Genomic DNA, 27,839 nt, shown 5'->3' with positions numbered 1-27,839 from the left:
CGATCCCAAGCGCGGGAGAGGATGATGGGAGTCCTGCCCTCCGGGGGGTCTGCCATCAGGGTCTCGCACAATCTGCCCAGCAACAAGGGAAAGAGGCCGTGTGAGCCTCTCCCATTCCCCCCAAAGGACAGCATGCATATTCATGGCATCAACCTCACGTGTTGGCTAATTATTCACCAAATCCTGCTCCGCTTCCTCTGAGCCTGTTTCCGGCTGCCGATGAGACATCACTAAGTCAAAGTCCCAGAAGACCGTCACACTCAATAAATCCTAACATCAAATTTGTCATGCGCCTCGTCCTCGTGCAAACGTGTTCCTCCTTCTGAACTCCCTACTTTATTCAGACACTCATTCCACAAATACTTACTGAGCGCCTACCATGGGCCAGGCAGCGTCCGCCTGGTGGGGCTTCAGCAGTGAACAAACAGGCACGGTCGCTGGTCCCCGGTCCCTGCTCTCGGGAGCCTGCCCTCCAGCCCCATCGGCTTCAGTGAGGAGCCATTACTCAAGCCGGACAGCAAGACTCCTTCCCTTTCACTCACCTCCACGTCCTGGCCTCAGGCGCTCACTCCGCGCTGCTAGCTCCTCTCCAAAACATCTCCCTTCTAGCGGTCATCACCCCCGGCCAGAGTCAACAGCATCCACCTTGCCACCCACACCTCCAATCTCTCTTCCTCTGCCAGGTTCATTTCCTATAAACACTCTTCCCTCCTCGTAACTTCTCCGTCTCTGAATTGCCACCGGCGGTTTACGAGGCTGAAGGCCACAAACCAGCCCCCCAGCCCGGTGCTCTAGACCTTTCTTAGCGCTCCAGCCACATTGCCGTTCCTCCTGCCTGAGCACACTGCCGCCTGGCGACGGCTCGGTTACTGCGCCTCTGCCAACCTGCTGGAGCCACCCTCCCGTGCCCGAGATGCCATTTCTTGTCTGTCTACTTTGGGAACACTTCTTCACAGCCCAGCTCAGCTGCAACTTGCTCTATAAAGCCTCTCCCAGCTCCCTGAAGCGCGTCCTTGCGAGGCGCCTTCGAGCCTGAGCATGTGTTCGCACGTCTGCCTCTCCAGTGAGACTGCTCCACGACAGTGGGAGACCTGTCATCCTCACTAATTTTTGTCATCGAAGTACAGGACACAGTTCTGACTCAAAGCAGACATTCACTAAAGTATCTGCTGGAGAAATAAGAGAACAGCATCCTGTGACAGTCCATTCGTATCACTTAGACAGTCCGCAGTGCTGACCTGGGACCCGACCAGCCCGGTCTCCGCACGCCCGAGTGACCCAGTAGGGCGGAGGGTTTCAATCACCGATGTCTGCTGGACAAGAAATATGAGGAACAATGTGGGCAGAGATTTGTTTATTAAATAGGGATTTTCTTCATTTCTACTAGGATCTCTCAAGAGAAAGATGTATTTTTCTTTCATTTTCCACTCTTCATGGAGACTCAGATACCGAAAAATATTTCTTACCACAAACAGCAGTGCACATGTCATGCCAAATGACAAGGGCCTGGTGTCTGAGAGGTGGCAGGAAGGAAGGGGCCGGCGGGGGGCGGGCGGAGGGGCGGCTGGCCAGCGCACAGCTGGCTCTAGCTGACTGCCATCAGGAGAGACTGCAGGCCCAGGCTTGACGGAGCCTCTGATATGTCAAAGGAAGCAGGGAACTTAGATTTGCTGTGAAATCTCAGTTTAAAAAAAAAAAAAATGCCAGGTCAAATGTACTTTTAACAACATATAGGCCAAATCTGACCACCAGGCCTCAGTTCCTAAGCTCTGCCTCAAAGAGACTTGGGCATGGGGGCCTGTGTGGCTCAGTCGGTTAAGCATCTGACTCCTGATTTCTGCTCAGGTCATGATCTCAGTCGGGAGTAGGAGATCGAGCTCTGTGTCGGGCATGGAACCTGCTTAAGATTCTCTCTCCCTCTGCCCTTCCTTGCTCGTGTGCTCTCTCTAGCTGTAAATAAATAAATGAACAAATGAGGGGCTCGGGCGTAGAGGAGATCTAGCATAGAGAAGAGGCCCATTTCCCTCTATGACGGAATCAGAGATGAGGGCTCCGCTCACCAATGCAGGAGGTAAGGAGCAAGGATTATTGTCTTTTGGTTTTTTAAATGTTTATTTATTTTGAGGGACAGGGAAGGGCAGAGAGAGAGGGAGAGAGAATCCCAAGCAGGCTCCAAGCTCAGCATGAAGCCCAACACGGGGCTCGATCCCACGAACCATGAGATCATGACCCGAGCTGAAATCCAGAGTCGGATGCTTAACCTACTGAGCCACCCAGGCGCCCCAACCCTGATGTTGATAATCAGATTCCAAATCACGGTCCTTTGTGGGCTAATCACTATGACCCAAACAGGCTGCCTTTAAACTTCAGGTTTAAGGGGCGCCTGGGTGGCTCAGTCGGTTGGGCGGCCGACTTCGGCTCAGGTCGTGATCTCGCGGTCCATGAGTTCGAGCCCCACATCGGGCTCTGTGCTGACAGCTCAGGGCCTGGAGCCTGTTTCAGATTCTGTGTCTCCCTCTCGCTGACCCTCCCCTGTTCATGCTCTGTCTCTCTCTGTCTCAAAAATAAATAAAACGTTAAAAAAAATTTAAAAAAAAAAAAAAAAAAAAAAGAAAAAAAAAGAAAAAATAAACTTCAGGTTTAAGTTCCGCTGTCTAACTGGCAGGGCAATTTGTTTCTCTCCCCCGTCTAATGCTGGCTCCGCCGAACACCGTTCTAATCAGCCTGGAGGCCACATGCCCCCTCTGTGCTTTCCTCCTCCCCCCAACTCTACTGCGGGGCCCAGAGACTAGGCCGGTGGGTAAGCACTTCTCTCCCCGTGCCGTCACACTATCATTTCAGTATTAAACCGGTGTGATGGAATTAGAAGCGTGCTCACAGAAGCACCCCTAAGTACCCAGGTCCACCATTCCACACGAACTTATACCGCAGGGCCTCGAGCAAACCCTGGGGAAAACGGGAGCCAGCCTAGGGCAGGAAGGCCTTCGATGAAGTCCTGGGCACTTTTTCCTTCTGTGGAACAAAGGAAGATCCCACTCGCTTCCAGGTTAAGGACGGTTAAGTCTGTGAACAGGGCTGATTACAAGCCACCATCAAGGTACACTAAACAAAGATGTCCAGGCTGTGGCACAGTTCAGTCCGGCCCAGAGCACAGGCGGCCCCGGGCACTTACCAGCTCTTCTCGCAGCCTGCCCAGGGTCTCCATCTGGTTACTCCGTGTGCTCAGCACACCCGAGAGCTTCTCCATGAGGATGTCATATTTGCTCCTCCTGTGAGAAACACAAAACAGCTTGTCTGGTCAAACCTATTGCTAAAGAGTGCCTCGCAAGCCTTCAGTGACCACATCCCAAACTACAGAACCTTCATCTTCGGTCTCGGCCACCATCCAGCCCACAACGCGCACTTGGTGGGGCAGAGACCGGCTCTGAGTGGCTCGGTCACATGGCCAAGGGCACCTAGGTAGTGGCCGTGTACAAACTAGACCTTTGGGCCGCAGCCGTAAGGATTCTTCAAAATGCCTTATGTTTTTATAATAGCATCAAGTTTAGGAAGGACCTTAGGTATTTCTATATAAATCGCTTGGTGAAGGAGGGGATTATTTCATAAAGAAGTGAAACAGGTTTTCTAAACTTCAGACTCAAGACATGAACCTAGGTCCTTGCCCACATCCAGCGCTCTGTTCGCTGTATCATGATGCCTTTGATTCTGAAGGCTGGCCTCTGCTCTGACTTCACTGGCCTGATCAAGCCCACCCCCCACCTCATTTTTATTGTGTAGAATCATAAATGACTGCTTCCAAGCTAATGGCCACCAAGGAAGCTATGAAAGAGAGCGGAGGGCTCCCGACTATGTGTGCCTGGGGAGGCTGGGGGGCAGGGCGTAGCTGGGAAGGTGACCTTGACTTTAACTGGTCACAAGCTCAGGGTCACGGAGGGCTTATGTATGGGATACGGAGTCTGCACCCACTTCTCCACTTCGACTGCCTCTCAACACATGAAAGGATAAAGGAAGGCACAGATATTTACTGCATGTGAATTAACACCAAGCACTGAGTCTTGGCCATTTTCTAGGAGAAGAAACCGTGGTTCAGAGAGGTCAAGTGCCTTTGCCCAAGTAAGGGGCAAAGATTTAAAAACAGATCTTGACTTAGTCCACTGTTAATCTCTTCCACCCACAGCTGCCGCCTACACCAGGTAGGAGTCTAGTGATACTGTATTTAACTAGTGGAAAGTAAGACTAAATAAATAAAATGCAAACTGTAGAAGCATGATTCTCTCTCCAGTAGGATTCCTAAAATATAGGTTTGACGACAAATTTGGAATTTTGACAGGAATGCAGTGATATCATTACTCCTGGAAATCCTTAGTCAACAGTCTGCCTACATGTGTATCAAGCACTTTCTTTGGGCCCAGGCCTGTGCTAGGCAGCGGACACTGTCGACTTTAAAACTTATACTTAATCCTGAGTGTTCACTCACCTCCCATTTGGACAGCATGCCTGGCCACTGGTAATGGGCAAGGTCTCTGTCGTTCGGCTAGGGGAGAGTCAGAGTCATTCCCTGTGGTCCAGGGAAAGGAAGGGCCTGCCTACTGCCTCTCAAGGATTCCGTGACATTGCCCGACTCCACTGTGGAGCACAGGTGGCCAGGCGCTCGGGGGCTCCCGCTCACTCACCCGAGGGCCACCTTTTCCAAGGCCTACTCCAGCTCGATCCTTCCCTACCCTGGTCTCTGGACGTCTCACCAAGGAGGCCATGAGGTGCCGGAGGGCAGGCTGAGGCCTGTCTCAAGCGTGGTGGAACACTGCTTTCCCCCATTCCTATGCCAGGCAGTCACCCCAACAGGGAGCAGGAAGGAGTCAGAGACTCACTCCCAGAAACCCTCATCCTCAGAAGGGAATGTACACATCTCACCACCTTGCTATACTGGCTGGACCAGGACCCGAGGCTAAATAGCAACGTCATGCACGGTGATCACTCAGCACAACCTCCACATCTCACCATCTAGGCTGATTATGAGAGTTGCGTGTTGGAAAAACATGCCAATTTTAAATCGGATACAATTCAATCTCAATTCTGTCACCAAAACAAATCTGATTTGACTGATTTGTTTTTATTTTTATACTCCCCCCCCCCAAATTTCACCAAAATGTTAACAGTCCCTATTGCCGGGCAATAGGGTTACAGGAATTTTTTTTCCTTCTTCAATATAATGTCCAAATTTCTAAATCAGCATGACTTATTTTCACAATCAAAAATAGATAGTAAATCTCTTTTAAAAAGCTATAGTCTAGGGCACCTGGGTAGCTCAGTAGGTTAAGCGTCTGGCTCTTGACTTTGGTTCATGATCTGATGGTTCATGAGTTCAGGCCCCGCGTTGGGCTCCTCACTGAGTGTGGAGTCTAAGATTCTCTCTCTCTCTCTCTCTCTCTCTCTCTCTCCCCACCCCCCGTCCCTCTCTCCCATTTGTGCTCATGTTCTCTCTCTCAAAATAAATAAATAGTTAAAAAAAAAAAAGAAAAAAAACCTATAGTCATGGACACCTGGGGTGGCTCAGTTGGTTGAGCATCCAACCCTTGATTTTGCCTCAGATCATGGTCCCAGGGTTGTGGGATCGAACCCTATATTGGGCTCCATGCTTAGCGTGGAGCTTGCTTAAGGCTCTCTCCCTTGGGGCACCTGGGTGGCTCAATCGGTCAAGCGTCCTGACTTTGGTTCAGGTCATGATCTGATGGTTCATAGTTCAAGCCCTGCTTCGGGCTCTGTGCTGACAGCTCGGAACCTGGAACCCGCTTCGGATTCCGTGGCTCCCTCTCCCTCTGCCCCTCCCCCACTTGTGCTCTGTCTATGTCTCTCAAAAAAAATAAATGTTTAAAAAAAAACTTAAAAGATTCTCTCCCTCCCTCTGCCCCTCCCCTGCTTGCGCATGTATGTGTGTGCTCGTCCTCTCTAAAATAAAAGCAAAACATAAATCAATAAAAGTAAAAAGCTACAGTCGTGCTGGGATTTAGCCTCCATGGTTTGTAAAGGCCTAACGCGCAGGGCAGAACGGAGTGCTCTGGCGTGCACACGCTATACCTGTCCACGTGAAACCGATTCAGGAGGAGGAGGATTGAGTGCTGCTGGGCTCCGGTGGGTAATCGGATCACATGTGACTGCATCGTAATGAGCCCGTTTTTGTTCAGAATTTTCCGGTGATAGTGGAGCTTCCCGGCATCAACCCTGGAGGAGAGGAGGAGCGTGGCTCTGTCATTTTTGCTTTGCTGGCTGCTTTCTCCCAACAGCGCAGAGGGCCTCTCACCTGAACGTCAGTGCTAGACACACACTGTAGCACTGGCTAGTCCTACCCAGCCACTCTACGACGACAGTCACTGTGAGACAGCGGCCTTGAAAACAACAGCCATGCTTCAGCCTAAGAGCACAGCCGAGGTCCCCGGCAGAGGCGGACGGGGGATGGGGGTGGAGGCCCAGGGAAATGGGCACGGGACGGACGGTGGGGTGGGCGACGATGAGGGTTAGCGATGACACCATCAAATACAGGTGCCCAATCCTGTAGTGGCCAATAACTAGGGGGACTATACATCCTGGTTTGCCCGGCGGTCCCAATTTATGACCACTGCCTTGGCCTTGCCCTGGGGCCCCACTCTCCACTCTCAAAATGTCTGGTTTAGATACTAAATGATAGGACCACTCCAGGGTCTCTTCATACACAAAGCCCTGCACTCCCAGTCAGCATAGGTTGCAGACTGCCCCAGTGGCAGGGCTGAGAGGAACTGGGAAGGAGGTAGGTCAACAGGCTGGGAGGCAGGGCACAATCATCAGGGAGCCCTGTCAAGCGAATCATCCCCTTACTTGAAAGCAGTGCTGTGGAGGTCACGCTGGAGCTCGCCTTGCCACCGGGACCGGCCCAACCGCTCCAAAATGCAGTAGGAGAAGTCAGGGAGCTTCAGGTCGGGGTCACCCTCCAAGCCTATCAAGGCCCTGTACCGCATGTCCTGGGAGGCGACGATGATCAGTCTCTTTCCCCACCTGCGGATCAGAAACGACCACACAGAAGAAATAACTTTAAGTGATTTGAAGAAAATATGAAAAAACAGGGGGTGCCTGGGTGGCTCAGTCAGTTAAGCATCAGACTCTTGGTTTTCGCTCAGGCCATGATCTCGCGGTTCATGGAATCGAGCCCCACGTCAGGCTCAGTGCAGAGCATGACGCCTGCTTGGGATTGTTGCTCACCCTGCCCCTCCCCTGCACACTTATTTATAAACAAACTTAAAAGAACAAACAAAACCCTGAACCTTAGAGAATCATCATTTTGTGCTGCTTCTTACAGCTTTACAATCCCCCCCATTAAGGCGCTTTCAGTGTCCAAACTGCAGCATTTGGGGTGAACAGAGCCAACCTTGTGTTCTCCTTATGTGGTGCCCTCCGAGGTCTCGTCAGGACACTCAGACCAAAGCCCAAACTCCCCAGCAGGGCCTGGTACATCTGACGCACCCTCCATGGCCCTGCTGGTCCTCAAATGAGCTGCTTCCTCTGCCCGGGCCCCTCCCCGAATCTGTAGGTGACGGATTCCTTCTCATTATTAGGGCTACTGCTTAGACATGACCTCCTCGGGCCTTCCTGAAAGTGTAGCCCCAGCTATCCCCTACCCGGCCATTGTCATATTCTTTACAGCACCCGGCACTCTTAAAAATGGTCGTATTTCGGGGATGCCTCAGGGGCTCAGTCAGTTGAGCGTCTGACTTTGGCTCAGGTCATGATCTCATGGTTGGTGAGTTCGAGCTCCGCATCAGGCTCTGTGCTGACAGCTCGGAGCCTGGATCCTGCTTCGGGTTCTGTGTCGCCCTCACTCTCTGCCCCTCCCCCAGTCGTGCTCTGTCTCTCTCTCTCTCAAAAGTAGATAAACGTAAAAAAAATTTTTTTTAAAGGTCATTTTTTTTTTTTTTTTGGCAGACATTCTTGTCCATCTTCTCCCTTCAAATTTAAGTGCCATAAAAGTAGGCACATGGTGGGGCGCCTGGGTGGCGCAGTCGGTTAAGCGTCCGACTTCAGCCAGGTCACGATCTCGCGGTCCGTGAGTTCGAGCCCCGCGTCAGGCTCTGGGCTGATGGCTCGGAGCCTGGAGCCTGTTTCTGATTCTGTGTCTCCCTCTCTCTCTGCCCCTCCCCCGTTCATGCTCTGTCTCTCTCTGTCCCAAAAATAAATAAAAAACGTTGAAAAAAAAAATTTAAAAAAAAAAAAAAAAAAAAAAAAAGTAGGCACATGGTACTGACCTGTTCACTAGGACACCTTCAGTGCCTAGTATGATTGTAGTGCATAGTCGGGGCTCTGTGAGTATTTGTTAAGTGAGCAAACTAGCCTACTGAACTGGACAGATAAGCTTCAGAGTCAAAAATACAGGCACGCCTCAGAGATGTTGTGGGTTCAATTCTAGACCATCGCGAGAAAGCAAATATTGTGATAAAGCAAGTATCACAATAAAGCTAGTCAAATAAAGTTTCTGGTTTCCGGTGCATATAAAAGTATGTTTATACTATAGTGTATTAAGTGTGCAATGACATTATGTCCAAAAAAAAACCAATGTGTGTACCTTAATTAAAAAATACTATTGCTAAGAAATGCGAACCATCATCTGAACCTTCGCCAAACTGTAATCACCGATCCCAGATCACCATAACGAATATATTTGAACAAAAATATATTTGAACGAATTCAAAATATATTTGAATATATTTGAACGAAAAAGTTCAAAATATTGAGAAAATTGGGGCGCCTGTGTGGCTCAGTTGGTTAAGCGTCCAACTTCAGCTCAGGTCATGGTCTTTACAATTTGTGAGTTCGAGCCCCGTGCCGGGCTCTGTCCTGACAGCTCAGAGCTTGGAGCCTGTTTCAGATTCTGTGTCTCCCTCTCTCTCTGCCCCTCTCTCGCTTGTATTCTGTCTCTCTTTCAAACATTAAAAAAAAAATAAAGAAAAGGAAAGAAAATATATTAAGAAAATGACCGACATGTGATACAGAGACACGAAGCGAGCAAATGCTGCTGGGAAAAATGGTGCCAACAGACTTGCTTGACGCAAGGTTGTCACGAACCTTCAATTTCTTTTTTTTTTTTTTAAATTTTTTTTTTTTTTTTCCAACGTTTTTTATTTATTTTTGGGACAGAGAGAGACAGAGCATGAACGGGGGAGGGGCAGAGAGAGAGAGAGACACACAGAATCGGAAGCAAGCTCCAGGCTCCGAGCCATCAGCCCAGAGCCCGACGCGGGGCTCGAACTCACGGACCGCGAGATCGTGACCTGGCTGAAGTCGGACGCTTAACCGACTGCGCCACCCAGGCGCCCCACGAACCTTCAATTTCTAAAAAACGCAGTATCTGTGAAGTGCAGGACGACGAGGTAGGTCTGTACCGAACTGGCTAATCAGCGGATTTGTACTCTGTTGGAAGACCAGACCCTGGAAGAATCGTCAGCTCCTCCTAGTGACTTGAGGTGTGAAAATAATAAAGAGGCCAAGAATACGTCCTAGCAAGGCATTTCAGACTGAGTGACGTGATGGGAGACAGGCCTTGTGGTTAGATGTGTAAACAACAGAGCTAAGAAGAATTAGATGCTGGCCCAGATTTGAGGGGTTGGTAGTCCATGAGTTCTTATACAGGGACCCTCAGTGATGCATTCATCTGGGAAAGGGAGCGCTTCCAAGTGGGGGTATCTTGATGCCAAGAAGTGAGTGAGTGAGGGGTTCTCTGCCAGCACACCCTCGTGGGATCTCTGCTGCAGGGCTTGGACCCCAAGAGTATGTGAATGGAGTGGGCCAATCTGCCCAAGATGTCGGCTTAAATTAGCAGATGAGGCCCAGTGGGTGGAGCCTCAGACTTAAGTGATGGAGACTCGGCAGAGAAACGGATTTCTTCTATCACATCCCTCAGGCTGACGGTTCTCCTTCTTCCTACCCCACACTGGCTGGTTTCACTTCTACCACCAACTGGGGCAAAGATGAAAGAAGAGGTTGTCTTCCTTTTAACCTTACACTGTTTGTGACCTAAAATAAGTCTTCTGTAGAGTCATGGAAGTCGGCAGAATCCATCCTCAGAGAGAATGGTTGCGAACACCCATGAAAGAGTCCACTTCCTGTGTCTGCACATCACAGACTTAGGACCTTTGCTCTCTCGTCCGAAACAGGTTCATTAAGTCAAACTGGAAGAGGCCAGCTGGGAAAAGAAAGCTGGAAAACCGGGGAACAGGTTTGCTGCTTTTCGCACAGGCTCAGATTTGTTTACTACACTGCACTATCATAATCCCGACAGTTCCAATTAGCTGACTAAGGGACTCCTGCTAGGCTTAAAATGCTGAGTGTGGTCACCAGACAGGATGTCAAATACTGATTAAGCACAATGTAAAGTACCAGAGATGCCAAGATAGGTAAGAGCGGTGTCCACCTTCAAGGAGCTCACAGTCCACTGGAGGAGGAAGTCCAGAAAGTGAGCGATTATGCTATGATCCAACAGCTGCCAGAGAGCACCCAGGAAATGGCATGCGTCCAGAGCCCAATTCCATCTAAGCTGCGCGTGTGAACGGAGCACACGCACAGTGACTAGGGAACGCTCTCACAGGAGGGGGTGTTGAGTGAGCACTAAGCTTGGGGGCGGGGGCGGTGAAGGGCAAGGAAGCAGAACCTGCAAGTTTCTGGAGGCATGAAGCAGTGCGCCTGTCCTGGGGGCAAATGGCCCGGCCGGGAAGCCTGGTGTGGGGTCGCAGGCTGGAAAGCAGAAGGAAGGAGAGCCCGAGAGGTCAGTGCGAGTCCACATCCCAAAAGGCCTGGCAGTGCCGTCCAGGGAGTTTGGATGCCATGCCACAGGTCAGGGGTTAGAACTTCCAGACCAACAGGATAGTCAGTCAGTCAACATGCACTCTCAGGAGCCGATGTGGTGCCAGGCATAGTCTAGATCCTAGGGATACAGCCATGAACAAACAAGAGTTTCCGCCCTCAAGGTTACAGTCTGGTATGGAAAGAGTGACGTAAATAAACACTGAAGACCATTTTTGGTACTGACGTGAGTAATACGATGATGTCTGGGCAACAGGGACATACTTCTTGAGGAGCCAAGTCCAAGGCTGAATGAAGAGAAGAGGGTGGAGATGTGAAGATCTGAAGCAGAATTTTTTTTTTAAGTTTATTTATTTGAGAGAGAGAGAGAGAGAGAGACAGAGAGAGAGACAGAGAGAGAGGAGTGTGCGTGAGTCGGGGAGCGGCAGACAAAGAATCCCAAGCAGGCTCCGCGCTGTCGGCTCAGAGTCCGACGAATAGGGGCTCGATCTCACGAACCGTGAGATCATGACCTGAGCCGAAATCAAGAGTCAGACGTTTAACCAACCGAGCCCCCCAGGAGTCCTGAAGGCAGAAGACTCTAAGCAAAAGGAACAACATGTGTTGCAGCCCTGAGTAAGATTAGCCCGGCGTGTTCGGGCCAAAGCACAGAGAGGGCTATGGGGGGAGAGCTGGGTGGGCAGCGGGTAGGCATATGGAGCCTGATGGGCCACTCAGCAGGGTGGGCAGCACTAGGTGGGACATGGCTCATGGTTCTGGCCTAAATACCAAGGGAAAATCACAGTCCCAGAGAGAGAGAGAGCACAAGTCGGGAGGGGCAGAGAGAGAGGGAGACAGAAGATCCAAAGCACTCTGCTGACAGCACAGAGCCCGAGGCGGGGCTCGAACTTACAAACCAGGAGATCATGACCTGAGTTGCCGTCAGAGGCTTGACCAACCAAGCCACCCAGGCGCCCCATGGATCCTGTAATGTTTTTAAGAGGAGGCAGAAATCCAGATTTTAAATATTAGCAATGAAATAAAATTGAAAACAAACAAACCACCATGCTGGCTAAACAAAGCATGTCTGTGGGGGACATGCGGCCAGTCTGATATCTGTCCTGAGTGACCAAGGCACTTTCCACCGCAAGTCCATCTTAGAGAAAAATGTTCCATGCAGTGTGGAAAGTTCCGAAGAGGAGAGACAGTAAGAAGGGAGATAAGAGACTATTGTACTATTTTGAGCCCAAAGGGCGTTTGAGAAAACGTCAGAAGGTCAAGTCCACAGGACTCGGTGGCCAGCTGAACGTAGAAAGAGAGAAGGGGCCCAAGTTTGCGTCTTACACGGCAGGCGCGTGGGAATCCTCCGGAGCAGAGGGAAGACACAAAAGGGGCAGGAAATGGAAGAGGAGGCAAGTTTGGGGTGAAGGAGAGTGATGCTCTGACTTGTGGGCGCACTGAGGAAGAGGTTACTGTAACTTCACACACGGCACCTGGCAGACGCCTGGGGAGCACTCAGAGCCCTGGGGAGCAGCCCAACATTTAAGGGGTGGAAGGAAGTCGGGGAGTCCATGAGGGAACTGGTAAGGATCGGCTAGAACAGGAAAATAAAGCAGGAAGCCATGGGACAAAAGCTTTACAAGTCCTTGATGGGGCGGAGGGGGCAAGGAGGTTAAGGGCCCTACAGTGTCCACAGGCTCGTTACTAGGAATCTTCAGGGATAAGATTTCGGTGAAGTAATAAAGTCAGACATCAGGACTGAGAGGGCAGAGGTGAAGGGGACAAAGAGTGAGAGTGGCTATTTCTTCTGGGAAGCTTGGTCCTACAAGCGGCAGAGAGAAAGAGAGATCTATGGTCACAGGGGATCTGAGGTCAAGAGAAGGTCCTGTTGTAAGCTGTGTGAGTCACGTTAGGGCTGAGGAGACAGTACCAGCAGAAAGGCCAAAAGTTGGAAATGACGGAGAAGGGGCACCTGGGTGGCTTAGTTGGTTAAGCATCTGACTTCAGCTCAAGTCATGACCTCGAGGTTTGTGACTTTGAGCTCCGCATCGGGCTTACTGCTGTCAGCACAGAGCCTGCTTTGGATCCTGTCTCCCTCTCTCTTTGCCCCTCCCTTTCAAAACAAATAAACATAAAAAAAAAAAAAAAAGAAAGAAAGAAAGAAAATGATGGAGAAAGATGAGCTTCCTGAGAGAGGCAGGAAAGAGCAGGAGGTACAGGGAGCTGGGCTGGGGGGCGGGAAGGGGGATGGGCAGAGGAGGAGGAAGAGAAGCAGAGGGAGGCCCTAGACAGGGCCTGGTCCTGGTGACATGGTTTCTGGTCACCTCTGAGCTGGGGGGTGGGGGTGGGGGAGGAAGAGACACGTAACAGCTGCAAGTTGAAGATGGAAGTCAGGAGAGTTCACACTGGCAGCTTCTCCCTGTTCTGTGAAGCGGGGAGGGAGGTGGGAGTGGGGCTAGGCTTAGAAGGTAACAGGTGGAATGGACCACTCGGGGAAACCGGGGGTCCGGCCGGAGACTCAGGAAAGGACCGCTGGGCAGCAGGGGGCCCAGTCCCTACGAGAGAGTGATCCAGGGGACGAGAGAGTGATCCAGGGGACGTCTGGGTGGCTCAGGTGGTTAAGTGGCTGACTTCAGCTCAGGTCCCGATCTCATGGTTTGTGAGTTCGAGCCCCACACTGGGCTCGCTGCCATCAGCGCACAGCCCACTTGAGAGCCTCTGTTCCCCCCTCCCCTTTCCCTCCCCGACTGCCGCTTGTGCTCTCTCTCAAAAATAAATAACACATAAAAAAAAAAAAAAAAGAGTGATCCAAATGATAGCCTCCTGCTCTGCCCAACCGTGCCAGGACTGTGGACACGAGGAAAAGAGAAAGGCAGGTCCCTGAGCAAAATGAGCTGAGTGAAGAAGGCAGAGGCTTCGTAAAGGGCTGACGAGACTCAGCGCTCTGACTGTGCACCCGACTCCAAAGCAGGAGGATTCCCATGAGTTTCTGACGGTGCAGATCAGTTACCTGCCAAAGGCCTCCACCATCATACAGCGGGGCTGTAAAGACTTGGTCCTGATGTCATTGGTTATGTTTTTCCTCTCCTTAAAGTACCGGCAAGAGCCCTGGATGCCATCTTTATTCTCTAAAATCATGTGAATGGGGTAGACGTCCTCCAAAGCGACTGGATCCCTCCGGGACTCCAAAATTCCGGTTTCCAAGTCAATCTCTTCGTATCTACAAGAGGGAAGGCACAAATACCAAACCACAAATCAGCTCCGGAAACAGTACATACTGGGCCACATTCTTCTGACAACCTCCTGCTGAGACCAGAGAGAGAGAGAGAATGTGCTCACTCAGTCTTCCCACTTTGCAAATGCAGATTAGAGCAGCATTCCTGCCTTTTTAACGCAAAGAACACAGGCCTTCCCAGGGTCCCCCAAATCCACCCTAAGAAGCTGAATGCTGGAACCAGAACCATCCTACTGGCCCAAGTCGTGGCCTTTTGGTTTCCCTTCAAATCTGGTGCCTGTACGTTAACAATTTTCACCTTGGGATCCTACGTCCTGTCTTTTCCCTCCAAACACTGACCCTGTATCTTCGCTTGTCTACCAAACGCCTCAAATTCAAGGAGATCAAAGGCAAAGTTATAACTGCCTCTCCCCGCCGCCAATAAAGTCCCTCCTCTCCACTCTCTCCCAGTTGTGTCGTATCAATGTCATGGAGACATCTTTGACTTGGGTTTCTTCCTTTATCCAGTCAGCCAACTTTGTTAAGCTTTCCTTGCAAACCTCGCTCACATCCTCCTCTAGTCCAGTTGAGGCTAAATCCCACTTAAGCTTATTGGCCCTTTCCTCCTTTGCCTTCTGTGTGATCTCTACACTGCGTAACCCTCCAACCCCCAGTCACATCTGCCATCTATCTGCCAGGACACCACTCTGAACTGCTACCCTCCATTTCTCCAGCCACACCTTCCCAGGCTTCTTGGAAGGTTCCTAGTCCTTCATCCAGCCCTTCCACGTAGGTGCACCTCAGGGCCATGTCTTAGGCCTCCAGGGAGAATCCTGGCCTACAACTTAAACATCCAACCATACGGGATGACTCCTCTCTGGCCTGCTCCCCCCTCCCCCGCCCCGCATGAAGCCACATGTTTACTAAACAGAATCTCCACTAGGGTCACCCAAAGGAACTTCAAACTCCACGTGTCTCAAAGTACGTTCAACATCTTCCCCACCTCCCCCAAGACTCAACCACTGTGCTGCCCTTCTGTGTTCCCTACCAACAGGGCAGGGCATCAGTATTCACTCAGGTACCCAAATATCAGGAACCAGAGGAATCATCCCTGACTCCCACCTCTCCTTATACCCCACATCCAGTCACCCAATCCTCTTTATTCTGGTTTCATAGGTTCTCATCCCACCTGCTTCTCTTATTTTCACCTGTGCCCTGGTAAGCAAAACCACGATTGGTTGTTTGTGGCTGGATTACTAAAATCTCTCAACTTCACACTTTGCCCCTAGTCTGACTCGCCTTTCAGTGGCTTCTAACTACCCTTTCGATAAAGGATAAGCTATTTAAGTGGATTAAAAGACCACCCAAATCCCTCTCCAGTCCAACTGAGCGAAGGGCAGAGTGGGTTTTGTACCCCAGACTTCGTGGATTCAAATTGGGGGTTCTGGCCTTGCTAGCAGATGATCTTAAACAAGTCACTTAAACACTCTGTGCCTCAATCTTCTCTTCTAAGGCTTTTGTAAAAATTAAATAACTCACTCTATGTCAGGATCTTAGAACAGTCCCGGCTCACAACAAGCATACATGTGCCAAACATTATTCCTCATTCCCCACCTCCAATCCTACACTTCAACCAAACTTAACATATTTCTCCTCCTGCAGGCTTCACATGTGCGGTTTCCTGTCCAGAATACTCTGCCAAGTGCCCACCTAAATCCAGTCTTTAAGTCCTGTTTTGGACAGTATTACCTCTGGGAACTTCTCACAATATGCCTTTAGAGCACAGATGCTACAGACCGATGGCCTGCGTTCAAATCAACACGTGAGTCACTTATAATCTTTGTAACCGTTGAACAGGTTACTTAATCGAAGGCTCAGTTTCCTCCTCTGCAAAATGGGGAAGATAACAGTACCTACTGCTGAGGATCAAGTGAGTTCAGTCTCCTGAAGCTCCCAGAACAGGATCTTAGGGTATAGTACTAGGCCAAAAATAAGCACTCCATAAATGCTAGCCATTATTATTATTATTATTATTATTATTATTATATTATTATTATATTATTATTATTATTATTATTATTATTATTAAGGTTGCTGTTATGCAGATGTCTAATTGACTTAGGCTCTCCAGTCAAGCACTGAACGAATGCCCCAGAAAGGGTGGTTGAACTCATCGGTCTCCAGCCTTGGTTTGAACTCACCTCTTAACCACTACGGAAGAAGAGTACTCTTTGAAACTTGAAGAATATCCCGCCGGTCCTGCTCACCACCACCCAACACCCACACGGACATAATGGGACATCATGAGATAACCCTCAACTCCATCGAACGCCCGGGCTCTACCAGGCCCGAGGAACCCCCAGTCAGCCTTACACCCAGGCCTCCCCACCCCCCCCACCCCCCCCCCACCCCCGCCCCACGACTCACGGTCCTCCCCGGGCTCCACTCCTATCTCCCACCCTCTCCCGTCAGAACCTGGGCCCCTCCCAGAGCCATCGGACCCCGGGCTCCGCGCCCGCCCTCTCGCCCGCCCGCCGCAGGACCAGGCCGCTGACCGGTCCTGGAGCTGGAGGTCGGGTCGCTCTCGAGGCTCTTCATAGAAGCTGATGCCCGGGTGCGTGGCAAGGGCCCGCCACAGGAACTCCTGCGTGTAGGGCTCCAAAGGCAGGGGGAAGGGCGGCACTCGCGTCTCCAGACGGCTCCACAGCGCAGGCAGACACAGGCCATCAAGCCCCTCGAGGGCCACCTCGTCCAACAACGACTCAAGCGCGTCCATTGCTACTTCGGTGGGCAGCTCCCCCGGCGCCTGCGCACCAGGACACTAAAGGCCCTCCAGCGCGCCTGCGCACAACCTTCGGCAGCCCTGAGAGGCGGGATGGACTTAGAGATCCGAGGAGGAGTTCCAGAGCGCCGATGCGACGTCACTCCCTTTGGGGGCGGGCTCAGTCCCTGGATCTCCACCGCCATTGGTCCGGAACCCCGCAGTAACCAGGGGAACTGCAAACAGTGTAGGGGCCGCTTCCGGTTCGAGCACCCGGAACCGCCGCCTCTAGGGATGGACGGTGAGTGTCCGTGGGCCCCTCCGGGCGGTCGGGCAGTTATTCTTTCACCTCTCCTGAAGCTTCCCCGGACAGAATCCTAGGCCGGAGAGCCCTGGACCACCACTTCCTGACCCATGGTGGCCTCCGGTCTGAGGGAAAGGGAGCCTTAGTGATCCGGGATGGCCAGAAGAGGCTGGGGGGAGTGGTCAGTGGTCTGGCCAAGGTGCAGAGCTGTGGTCGTGTAGGAACCCGGTACAGGCTGGGGGCTCAGAAGAGGTTTAGAGTGGAAAGGAGAAGTAGAAGTCTGAGGGCGAGGGGGTCCTGTGTGTCTTCCTCGGATGTGGAACTGTGCAATCTGGGAGTTGGTGCGGGAGTAAGCGTCACCCTGGGGAGTGCGGTCGTCAGCTAGTGGGAAAAGGGAGTTGGTAAGGTGGGTGGGGGAATTCTAGGGCATACTCTCTTTATGAGCTCTGCTGAGAATAATTAGTACCGTCCAGTGCCAGGAACTCTGTAAGCTCTCTCAAGCAACACCTCGTTAAGCTTCAGAACAGCCCTTTGAGGTCAGTAGTGTTCTCCTGTTTTGCAAATGAAGCAACTGAGGCTCAGTGAAGTTAACTTGCCCCTAACCAAACAGCCCACAAGTGGCAGGGTGGGTAAGAAAGCCAGACACTCTGCCTCTGGAACCAAATTACGCAGTTTGAGATTTGAAACGGGTTTCAGAGGCCCTTCATTCCAGAAGTTGCAAATGCAGATATCTGTAGGGACAAGTCTGGCGGGCTGGATTGGGCTGCGACTGAAAATCAATTCGCCTTTTGAAAGGAAAGCGTCTCACTCGGCTCCAACCTATTATTTTCCTGGGGCACTTCTCTAAATACCGGGACAGCCAATCAGTCTGAAGGCCAGATGGAGCCTGTGGGCCACTGTCTAGAGGTCCCTGATTAGAATCAGAGAATCGACCATGGGAAGCAATCTAAAAATAGGCTACTCGGATCTCATTTTGAAGACAGGAGGACTAATGTTTAGACAGACTGTTAGGGTCTATGCTAGAATCCAGATCAGTTTTCTCATTTCACCACTAACAGGGATTTGTTCCTTTGTGATATCCACTTAATGCAGTGTGGGATTTTTTTTTTAATTGAATAATCTGATGTGCGCTTAAAAGACGCTTTGCCCTTTGTACTTCAGAGGTACTGTAAAATGTCATTTGCAGTTTGCCTTGTGGGAAGATCAATGTAATGTTTCTACAGAACAGCAGTTCTCAAATGTTTTTGGTCTCAGGACTCCTTTATGCTCTTACCTCAGAAGAGTGTTGTTTATGTAGATCTGTGAAATTTAGCATATCAGAAATTAAAGCTGAGAAAATCTTAAAACATCCACTTATCAACTTATTTAAAAATAACCATGAACCCATTACTTCTGAATATAAATAATAATTTTAATGAAACATAGCTTTGCGCCCCCGCCCCCAAAAGTAGTAGGAAGAGTAGTAGTAGCATTATTTTACATTTTCTTAAATCTCTTCAATGTCTGGCTTGATAGAAAATAGCTAGACTCTCATTTCGGCTTTGGCAACCAAATGTGTTTTCTGGCTGATGTATATGAGCAAAGTCTGGCCTCACACAGATATATAGTTGGAGCAGGGACTATTTTAATTGCCTTTTCAAATACCATTCTTTTTTGATGCTACACCAAGACTTAGCAAGTTGTAATTCTTGAAGGTTATGTACAGTGTGGCATCTGAAACCATATTGGTGAACTTTTATACTCTATTGCATTAAAATCCATTGGTTTATCATGCCCTTTGGTTGGATATTTTACCCATGTATGATTTTGTTACATTAAATGTTTGTCATTTAGGAAATGTTGATTTACCGAGTTATACAAATCTTCCAAATGTTGACATTTTAAAAATTCCATTATTAATATCAAATAGAATGTCATTATGATATAAAAAAAATCACATTTGTTAATATAACTACCATATAAGCTGTTAAACTCAAGGTAGTAAGAAACAAGTTTCATTTGGGCAACAAACACTGTCAGTTGGGTATTTGGGACAGACTCATTTTTTTTTATATATTTGAGAAAAGTTTGAATATTGATAGTTTGTTGTTCATTTAAGTGCAAATGGCATTCAGTATCATACGTGGCTAGTTCAGCTGGTAACTCAAACAAGCACATGAGTGTTTTCTGGGATCAACTGTTGTACTTTGGCACATAGCAGAAGTGCTTGATGTGTACTTCCCATTTTGTCACACACAGTATTAAAAAGTTGTGTACTCAAGGAATGAAATTTAATAATATTAATTTCTACTATTTTATAAGGATATTCTTAGGTGAAAATGATTTTTCTTTTGTTTTGTTTTATCATGAGTATGTGGTAGTAAAGAATATAATGACTAATAACACAGTTTGGTGCTGCTGCCTTGTAGAGATTCAGGCCACAAGCAGTTTTACCTACCGCTGCTTTCACATCATCAGTGCAAATATTGACTGATGTAAATAAAAAAAAGTTTTAGAATTATGGTGAGAATAGTTTTGTCTTTGTGGATCTCTCTTCCTCCTAGGGTCTGTGGAAGATAGTTTGAGAACTATTGCTGTAGGCCATTTTCAAGAAGTCTACGTTGTCGCTCTGTTACCATGTCAGCACTCCTAGAACGTTACCGTGGCCTAATAGAGGAACCTGTTAATTTTCAGACTGGTCACAAACAAGAAAAGCTTGTTCTCTTTTAAGAAAGCATTTGCCCTAAGATTAGATTTAGCATTCAAAAGGGGCGCCTGGGTGGCTCAGTTGGTTAAGTGGCCGACTTCAGCTCAGGTCATGATCTCGCGGTCTGTGAGTTCGAGCCCTGCGTCCGGGCTCTGTGCTGACTGCTCAGAGCCTGGAGCCTGTTTCAGATTCTGTGTCTCCCTCTCTCTGACCCTCCCCCGTTCATGCTCTGTCTCAAAAATAAATAAACGTTAAAAAAAAAAAAAAGATTTAGCATTCAAAGGATCCCTTTTTCCATTACTATTTTTAACACTTAGATTTACACAATTTTGTACGCACATACCTGTTGGATAAAGTGAAGCATACCGTGATGAATTGTGATTCTAGCCAACTAGGCAGGCCTTATCAAAAGGATGTTTACTTCCTAAACTTACAAAAGCTTAAGTATCTACCAAGTACCCCCAAACTGGATTGTAGTTTGGTTAATTCTGCATGTCCAAATCACCATGGTTTTTCACAACATTTTTCCTGACACATTGGTTTTGACTTTGGGCAGGTTTTATCTGGCTCTGCAGTACATCATAATGTAATACTGGTATATTTCGGGGGCCTTGTATGTGTGGATTCATATCTTGATGTGGATTCTTACCCCTCTGAGCTTCAGTTTTCCTGTCAATAAAGTCAAGCTGATGAGAAGGCTTACTTTGTTTTGTTTGCTAGCCCAATGGTGAATTGAACAAGACTATGCATGAATGCACTTAACACCAAGTCTGGCATATAAAAAGTGCTCCTCGTGGTAGCTAATGCTATCGTTAGCTGCAAATGGGCAGACTTCAGCTGGCGGAAGAGGGAGGAAGGAATCTGATGAAGCTCTCTAGCAAATAATAATCTTTGTAATTAGCTCACTGTTTATTTAAAAGAAAAGCTGACGTGCTACATTTTGTATTTACCTGAAAGTAAACTGGCAATGTGCGAGTCTTCTGCCCCGGATATATATTAATTTTTTTGATGTTTATTTATTTTCAAGAGACAGAGAGAGACAGAGCGTGAGCGGGGGTCGGGGGGGTGGGGGTGGCGGGCAGAGAGAGAGGGAGACACAGAATCTGAAGCAGGCTCCAGGCTCTGAGCTGTCAGCACAGAGCCCAATGTGGGGCTGGAACTCACGAACTATGAGATCATGATCTGAGCCGAAATCCGACACTCAACAGACAGAGCCACCCAGGCGCCCCCAGTCTTTTGCCCCTGAAGTGTTCATCTTTATGTTAAAGTCACATTTCCCCCCAGCGCTTTTAAAATATGGTTTAGGAAAAAAAAATTTCTACTCAGTTTTCAAGGAACATAATAATTAGACAAAAGTTCAGCACATCAACATAATTAGAAAGGATTTTAAAGCTGTTCATTTGCTTTTGCTCTCCCTAGAGCAAATATTCAACATTTCCCCTGCTTATACTGTTCATTTGCTTAGTACACTTTCTCATAGAATTAATAACGCCAAGATGAAATTTAGCCTAGCTTGTCTAAATAAGCCCAAACTGCAAAACGGGCGACGAGCGAACTAGTAAGGTTTTGTTGGAAGTATGCTATCCACGTGCCTGGTCTGTTTCATTCTGGTGTGGTATTCACCTGGGCTCCTGGTGATTTGTCTGTTTCTCTTGCTACATAAAATAAGCCAAGCCAAAAACCGATATGAAATAAAATAAAGCAAGCATTCAGCGGGCAAAATAAACATGTGGTCCATGTAATCTCTTGGTCTGTTCTGTCTTCGTTCCTTCTTTGCGCCCATCCTTGAGTCGGGTGCATTTCTCCCCTCTCCCTATTTCCCAGTATTCATCTCCAGCTGTGATTTTAACGTACAGGAACTTGGCACAGCACGGTTTGCTTATTCTTCCTCAGGGCATTCATTTAGTAACTCCACATTCCAGTGCTTTCTGCGCACCGGAATCCAGAGATCTTAAGATGATTGAGACTGGATCCAGGTGAAGGGTAGAGGGGAGTTCATTGTATTACTCTTAAAACTTCCTGTAAAGTTCTTTTTTTCAACATATTAGTTCCAGCATTTTTCACCTTAAAAAAAAAAAAGAAAGATGTAGCAAATTTGAAAACGGAATTCTTTACGTCAGAGGTTACACACTGGGGGCCTCCGAACGAATGAGCCCACAATCCTGTTTACTTGGCCCCTAATGTTTTGCTTTTTCAATTTTTGAATGAGTTGTCAACATTGGAAGATTGGGAGATTTCTCATGAACATCTGATTGTGGGATTTTCTTTAAAAATCAATGAAGTCTATCAGCACCGGATCAGAATTCTGTAGGCAACAATCTCCTCACAGCTAGAGCTAACGGAGACCACCCTTTTAGAAGGGAGGTGCCCTTTCCAATTTGTCACAGCACCTACCTGACTGGCCACCTACCTGAACTCCATTGCCTGCGTTCCCTGCCTGGGCCCCATAGGCATCTGAAGCAACAATTCCACTCTCATATTAACTTGGGCAATGTTGGAATCCTTATGAATTATTCCTGTGGGGCATACTATGCTGTATATGCTTGTTCACTTAGTTTCAATCTGAAAAAAAAGGGGGGGATATATTCCCTGCCCTTAAGAACTTCATAGTCTGGGGACGCCTGGGTGGCTCGGTCGGGTGAGCGTCCAACTCTTGGTTTCAGCTCAGGGCGTGGTCTCAACAGCTCGTGAGTTCGAGCCCCTCGTAGGGCTCTGGGCTGATGGTGCAGAGCCTGCTTGGGATCCTTTCTCCCTCTCTCTGCCCCTCCCCCACTCACTCTGTCTCTGTCTCTCTCAAAATAAATAAATAAACTAAAAAAAAAAAACAAAAAAAAACAACTTCATAGTCTGGTGAGAAAGCCAGTCATAAACAGATAACTAGAATCCAACCTGGGAGTTCCTGGAAGATGACATTCGTGAAGGTCTTCCCCTTTCTCAAAGGAATCTGCCTCACTGCCTGCTTTTGTAAATAAAGTTTTATTGGAACATAGCTAAGCCCCCTCTGCATATAAATGCACACAGTCTGTGGCTGTTTCCATGCTTCATTGGCAAAGTTGATTTGTTGTGACAGAGACCGTATGGCCCACAAAGCCAGAAGTATTTACTATCTGGTCCTTCACTGGGAAGGTTTGCTGACTCCTTCCATGGGGGATCCATTCGATTTGATGCTTGAGACAGCTCCATATGCTACTCACTGTAACTGGGCCCATTTACACCCACGTGGCCAGCGGGTAGCAGGACCAGGACTCCGCCAAGTAAAGCACACACTCTAGAATTAATGTATGTCTAGAGTATGTCATCAAAGACCTGTTTCAAACTTGTCCCTGCCAGGGTGTCGCCAGGTCGTCTCACCTAGGGGGTGAGTCTGGGGGCGAGGCTCCCTCTTAGGCTGGTGGAAGAACAAACAGTTTAAAAGGCACTGCCCTGGGGACGCCTGGGTGGCTCGGTCGGTTAAGTGGCCGACTTCCACCCAGGTCACGATCTCATGGTTCATGGGTTCGAACCCCACATCGGGCTCTGTGTTGACAGTTCAGAGCCTGGAGCCTGCTTTAGATTCTTTGTCTCCTTCTCTTTCTCTGTCCCTCCCCTGCCCATGCTCTCTCTCTCTCTCTCTCTCTCTTAAAAGCAAATAAAAAAAAAAAAAAAAGGCACTGCCCTTGACCCTTGCTCTTGGCTCCCTCAGGATCTGACTTTGTGGCTGCTCCTCTGTTTACACATAAGAGAGGGCTTACAAGGAGCAGTATGGTTGCTTGGAAGCTGGAGCTTGGTGCTGTTTACAGATCACTTTATATAAGAGTAAGGAAGTATCAGTTGCCCTCAATAGCACTGGACTGACTGCTGATGCCCCGTGGGATTTGAACGGCTTGACCCTTGTAGCTTTAAATCAGACACAGCACCTTAAATCAGAGAATTTCCCTGGGGAAACAGTGTCTTTCCCTTCCCCTGTCCCTTGGTTGGTCTGCTGGTCTCCAGCCTCATATTTAGATACCCACCTACCCACCCACCCTCCTGCCCAGAGGTATTATACTGGGCTGAACTGGGTCCGTTGATGTGTTTTCCCATATTTAAAAATAGTGATTTCCCATAAAAACCGGGGCTATTTAGTCTCTTGATAGAAGGGTGCTTTGGCCCTGCTGGGCCTGCATTCCCACACAGCCCTGGTCCCCAGCACTGAACATTGGTCACCCCTTGGTCTTGGACATGTGATGACAGTTTGACCTCTTCTGGCTGGTGGCACCTGTCATCAAGTGCTCTTTTCTTGCATTGAGAATAGTCGCCTGAGCCTATGGGCACCTGGAAATTAACCCCTGCCCAAGCCACCTCGGAAAGCTGGCTATTTCTTGCATACGCTACATTCTTTTCCACCTCCCTGCCTTCCCCTTGCTGTGTTCCCTGCCAGCTGTCTCCTTCTTTCAAGTCACCTCCACGCTGTAGATGATGGTGACCGACATCTGCTGAATTAATCCTCCCACGTGACGGGATCCCATAGCCCTCATGTCCCATGCTATATTACAGGTGTTGGGCTCCGAGCCTTTTCTCCTCTTTGGGGATAGAGACCCACTCCTGTTCCTTTATACACCCAACACTTGGCCCAAGGAGTGGCACAGGGAGATGTACATGAGTGTTTGCTGGGCTGACGTCATAATCAGGGAAGAGATGAACTGATTTGTCCCTTAGCGAATGGGTAGCTGGTCTCCATAAAGCAGGCAGGGAAAAAGTCCTTGCAGCTCAATCTTCCTCTTTCTCCCAGAAACCTTTGGAGTAGTTCAACCCAGTCCTAATAATATGTCTTGACCTGGCTACCTTTACTGTACCCCTGGCCTCTGTTAGTCTGTACTCCCTCTATTTTTCAGCTAGCATTCTTACCCTTCCCCCATTTTCTGCCCCAGTGAGTCACCATCACCCCTATCTCCTGCCTCATTTCTTTTCTTTTTTTTTAATTTTTTTTTTTAACGTTTATTTATTTTTGAGACAGAGAGAGACAGAGCATGAACAGGGGAGGGGCAGAGAGAGAGGGAGACACAGAATCAGAAGCAGGTTCCAGGCTCTGAGCCATCAGCCCAGAGCCCAACGCGGGGCTTGAACTCACGGACCGTGAGATCGTGACCTGAGCTGAAGTCGGACACTTAACCGACTGAGCCACCCAGGCGCCCCTCTCCTGCCTCATTTCTAACTCTGATGCTGCCTTGACCCCCCGTAGCTGATGGATTCTCTGGAGACTTAACATGTCATTGAAGGGTTATAGGCAAATGCAGCACCAGGCAGGAAGGTGGGGCATCACAGATGACTGGTCACCAACCACAGAAGCCCTGCAGGGACCACCACACTCTTATAAACTCTGAGTGACCTTGCAATGCGATATGTGTGTGTGTGTGTGTGTGTGTGTGTGTGTGTGTGTGTATGCACGCACGCACACACTCTCTCAAGAACCCCAAACTATTTATGTACCTTTTTATGTTTTTATGAACCTACCTAAAATCACAGACAGTTAGATCCAGGAGGGACTTAACAGATCTAGTCCAGGGAATCTGATAGATTTCCAAACTCTGAGGATCCCGTGCAGGAATACAGGTTTAGAAGCCTGCAGGGTCCAGGCAGGTAATGTAAATGACCACAGTGACTGGGGTTTATTTCATTATGCTGCTTGATGTCAGATTCTTTCAACACCTACGTACACTTTGCATACCTGGGACTATTCCTCAATGTCATAAAGGACTCGATCGTCTACTAATTCCTTGAAGCATGTAGCCTCTTCCATACCTCCATCATCTGTAGAAAAGAGATAATAATTGTTCCATCTCCTGGGGTTATTGTGAAAATTAAATGCGTTCATGGATGCAAAGCCCTTAGATCAGGACCTGGCATACGATAAGTATAAATGTGTTAGCTGCAATTAGGATGATGATGGTAATGATTCTCACTTTTGCTAGAGGTGTGGACACACAGACCTTCACTTTCATCTTTACTGTAGGGAGAAGCCTGTCAGACCAAAGTGGCAGCGAGACAGAGAGCTAGGGGGCCAGGAACCAGAGGATACCAGCCATCTGCCGGCTCCTGACAACTGTTGCCAGGCAGGAAGGCAAGCCTGGTGTTGCCAGATCTTCTAGGTTTTCAAAAACAATCCAGAACTCAGTATTTCTTTTTTTTTTTTTCCCCCAGAACTCAGGATTTTAAAATGTGAAATCTCCCAAGCTGTTGGCTGCAAAAAAAAAATTTTTTTTAAACATTATGGAGACCAAACAAATGTCTGTGGCCTGGATTCAGCCAGTTGAGTAACTTCCGATCTGGTCTGATTGCTGTCATTTATCAGATGTGGAGGCCGAGGCCTGGGGAGTTAAGGTGGCCACTTGCCGGAGAACCAGCCTGGCTCCGTTTCTGTACCCGCCCCGCCGCCATGCAAAGCCTCCCTCCTGATGAGCCTTTGTGGTGGGAAGTCCTGCCTCTTGCATGATTTGAGGTGGAGATTTTATTTTAAGCCTGCAGAAGGCAACTCTGAAAAAACCAGGGCAGAGGATTGGACTCGCTCTCCTGCTCTCCCTGTTCAAGTTAGAGGTGCTCACTCTGTGAACCTTCCTCATCTTGGAGAGGAGAGGGAGGAGCAGAGTGCGGAGACCGACCAAGGGGGTTCTGGTCCTGAGGCCACATGACCTTGGGAGATTAGTTACTTCATCTCTCAGTGCCTGGACTCTCAAATTATAAAATAGAGATTAATAGGAGGACTACGTCATAAGGCTGCCGTGAGAATCATATGAATTCATCTATTTAAAGCCCTTAAGGGGCGCCTGGGTGGCTCAGTCAGTTGAGCATCTGACTCTTTTGGTTTTGGCCCAGGTCATGATCCCACGGTCCTGGGATCGAGCCCCACCTTGGGCTCTGCACTGAGTGTGAAGCCTGCTTGAGATTCTCTCTCTCTCTCTCTCTCTCTCTCTCTCTCTCTCTCCCCCTCTCTCTCTCCCTCTCTCTCTCTCTCCCTCTCTCTCTCCCCCCCATCCCTCTGTCCCTCTCCCCCACCCCTGCACTCTCTCTCTCACTCTTTCTCTAAAATAAAACAAATTTAAAAAGACTTTTAAAAGTTTACTTTAAAAAGTAAATTAAAAAATAAAGCCCTTAACAGAGCCCCTGGATGGCTCAGTCAGTTAAGCATCCAACTTCAGCTCAGGTCATGATCTCATGGTTGGTGAGTTTGAGCCCTGCATGCAGCTTTCTGCTGCACAGACCCCATTTCAGATCCTCTGTCCCCCTCTCTCTGCCCCTTCCCCACTCTCTCTCTCTCTCTCTCTCTCAAAAATAAATAAACATAAATAAAGCTCTTAAAATGGTACCCAGTACTTAATAGGTTCTCAGTAAAAATTAGCTGTCAGAGGCAGGAATGTATCTTTTTCTTTAGGATTCTGGGGGAATCTCATGCATTATTTCTTACGTTTTCCAGGGCTGTTTTGCAGATCATTGGGGTGGGGGGGGGGGTGGAACACAAATACCGAGAAGACACTTTAATTTGTATGTGTACACACATGCTCACATAGATTCACAAACGCCGTGTCCCCACTTGTATTCAGCCAGGAGCTGGGATGAAAGGATGGGGCTGGGCTGGCGGGTGTAGTTGGAATGCTTTTGGGAACTTGTGTGATGGATACAGAGGTCGACCAAAGTACATTTTAGCCTGGGAAGCATGTTGTCACATAAGCCACTGATTAGATTACAGAAGTGGGGCACTTTCTTATCTTTACCGTTTCAAATGAAAAAAAATCAATATTTTCCAATTATCTCCAGTGGTGTATTAAACCCACTTTGTCATATTTCATTTCACCATCTGAGAAAAAGCAGGGGGGGGGAAGGATCAGGAAAATACATTGTGAGAGAAGATGAAGTCTTTACAGCTTCTCGTACTCTTACCTCTTGTCCTCCCAGCATTTATCCATTCAAAAAATTTGGTCATTCATTCGTTCATTCATTCACAGACTCCAGGGATGTCTACTGATGTCTCTTCTGATGAGGGAGCGTAAGGCAAGCCGAAGGCCAAGCACGAGCTAGCATACCTCCCATCCCCCCCCCCCCCCCCAGGTGGGATACGTAT

General features: G+C 48.7%; 2 protein-coding genes across 5 annotated transcripts in view; one reads left to right on the top strand and one right to left on the bottom strand.

Moving 5' to 3' along the window:
• Nucleotides 1–16,856, bottom strand: part of GTF3C1 (general transcription factor IIIC subunit 1) — a 76,223-nt gene extending 59,367 nt beyond the window's left edge. For both annotated transcript variants that reach the window (XM_078440437.2, XM_078440438.2), the window contains exons 1-5: nucleotides 16,570–16,856; nucleotides 13,811–14,020; nucleotides 6,850–7,026; nucleotides 6,076–6,219; nucleotides 3,173–3,269 (exon numbers count right to left, since the gene is read on the bottom strand). In XM_078440437.2, coding sequence (XP_078296563.2) covers nucleotides 3,173–3,269; nucleotides 6,076–6,219; nucleotides 6,850–7,026; nucleotides 13,811–14,020; nucleotides 16,570–16,790 — 849 coding nt within the window. In that variant the 5' untranslated portion in view covers nucleotides 16,791–16,856. The remainder of the gene's footprint in view (nucleotides 1–3,172; nucleotides 3,270–6,075; nucleotides 6,220–6,849; nucleotides 7,027–13,810; nucleotides 14,021–16,569) is intronic.
• Nucleotides 16,857–16,885: 29 nt separating this feature from the next.
• The window catches only part of KATNIP (katanin interacting protein), a 192,178-nt gene continuing 181,224 nt past the window's right edge, over nucleotides 16,886–27,839 (top strand). The window contains exon 1 of one of the 3 annotated variants that reach the window (XM_078440439.2): nucleotides 16,886–17,076. In XM_078440439.2, coding sequence (XP_078296565.2) covers nucleotides 16,890–17,076 — 187 coding nt within the window. In that variant the 5' untranslated portion in view covers nucleotides 16,886–16,889. The remainder of the gene's footprint in view (nucleotides 17,077–27,839) is intronic. The other 2 variants (XM_078440440.2, XM_078440441.2) reach the window with 2 other exon arrangements.

The sequence above is a fragment of the Panthera onca genome, chromosome E3 (assembly GCF_046562875.1).
Source record: "Panthera onca isolate mPanOnc1 chromosome E3, mPanOnc1 haplotype 2, whole genome shotgun sequence".
Classification (NCBI taxonomy): Eukaryota; Metazoa; Chordata; class Mammalia; order Carnivora; family Felidae; genus Panthera; species Panthera onca.
The sequence above is the reverse complement of the archived record's forward strand: the minus strand, read 5'-3'. Positions and strand labels throughout refer to the sequence as shown.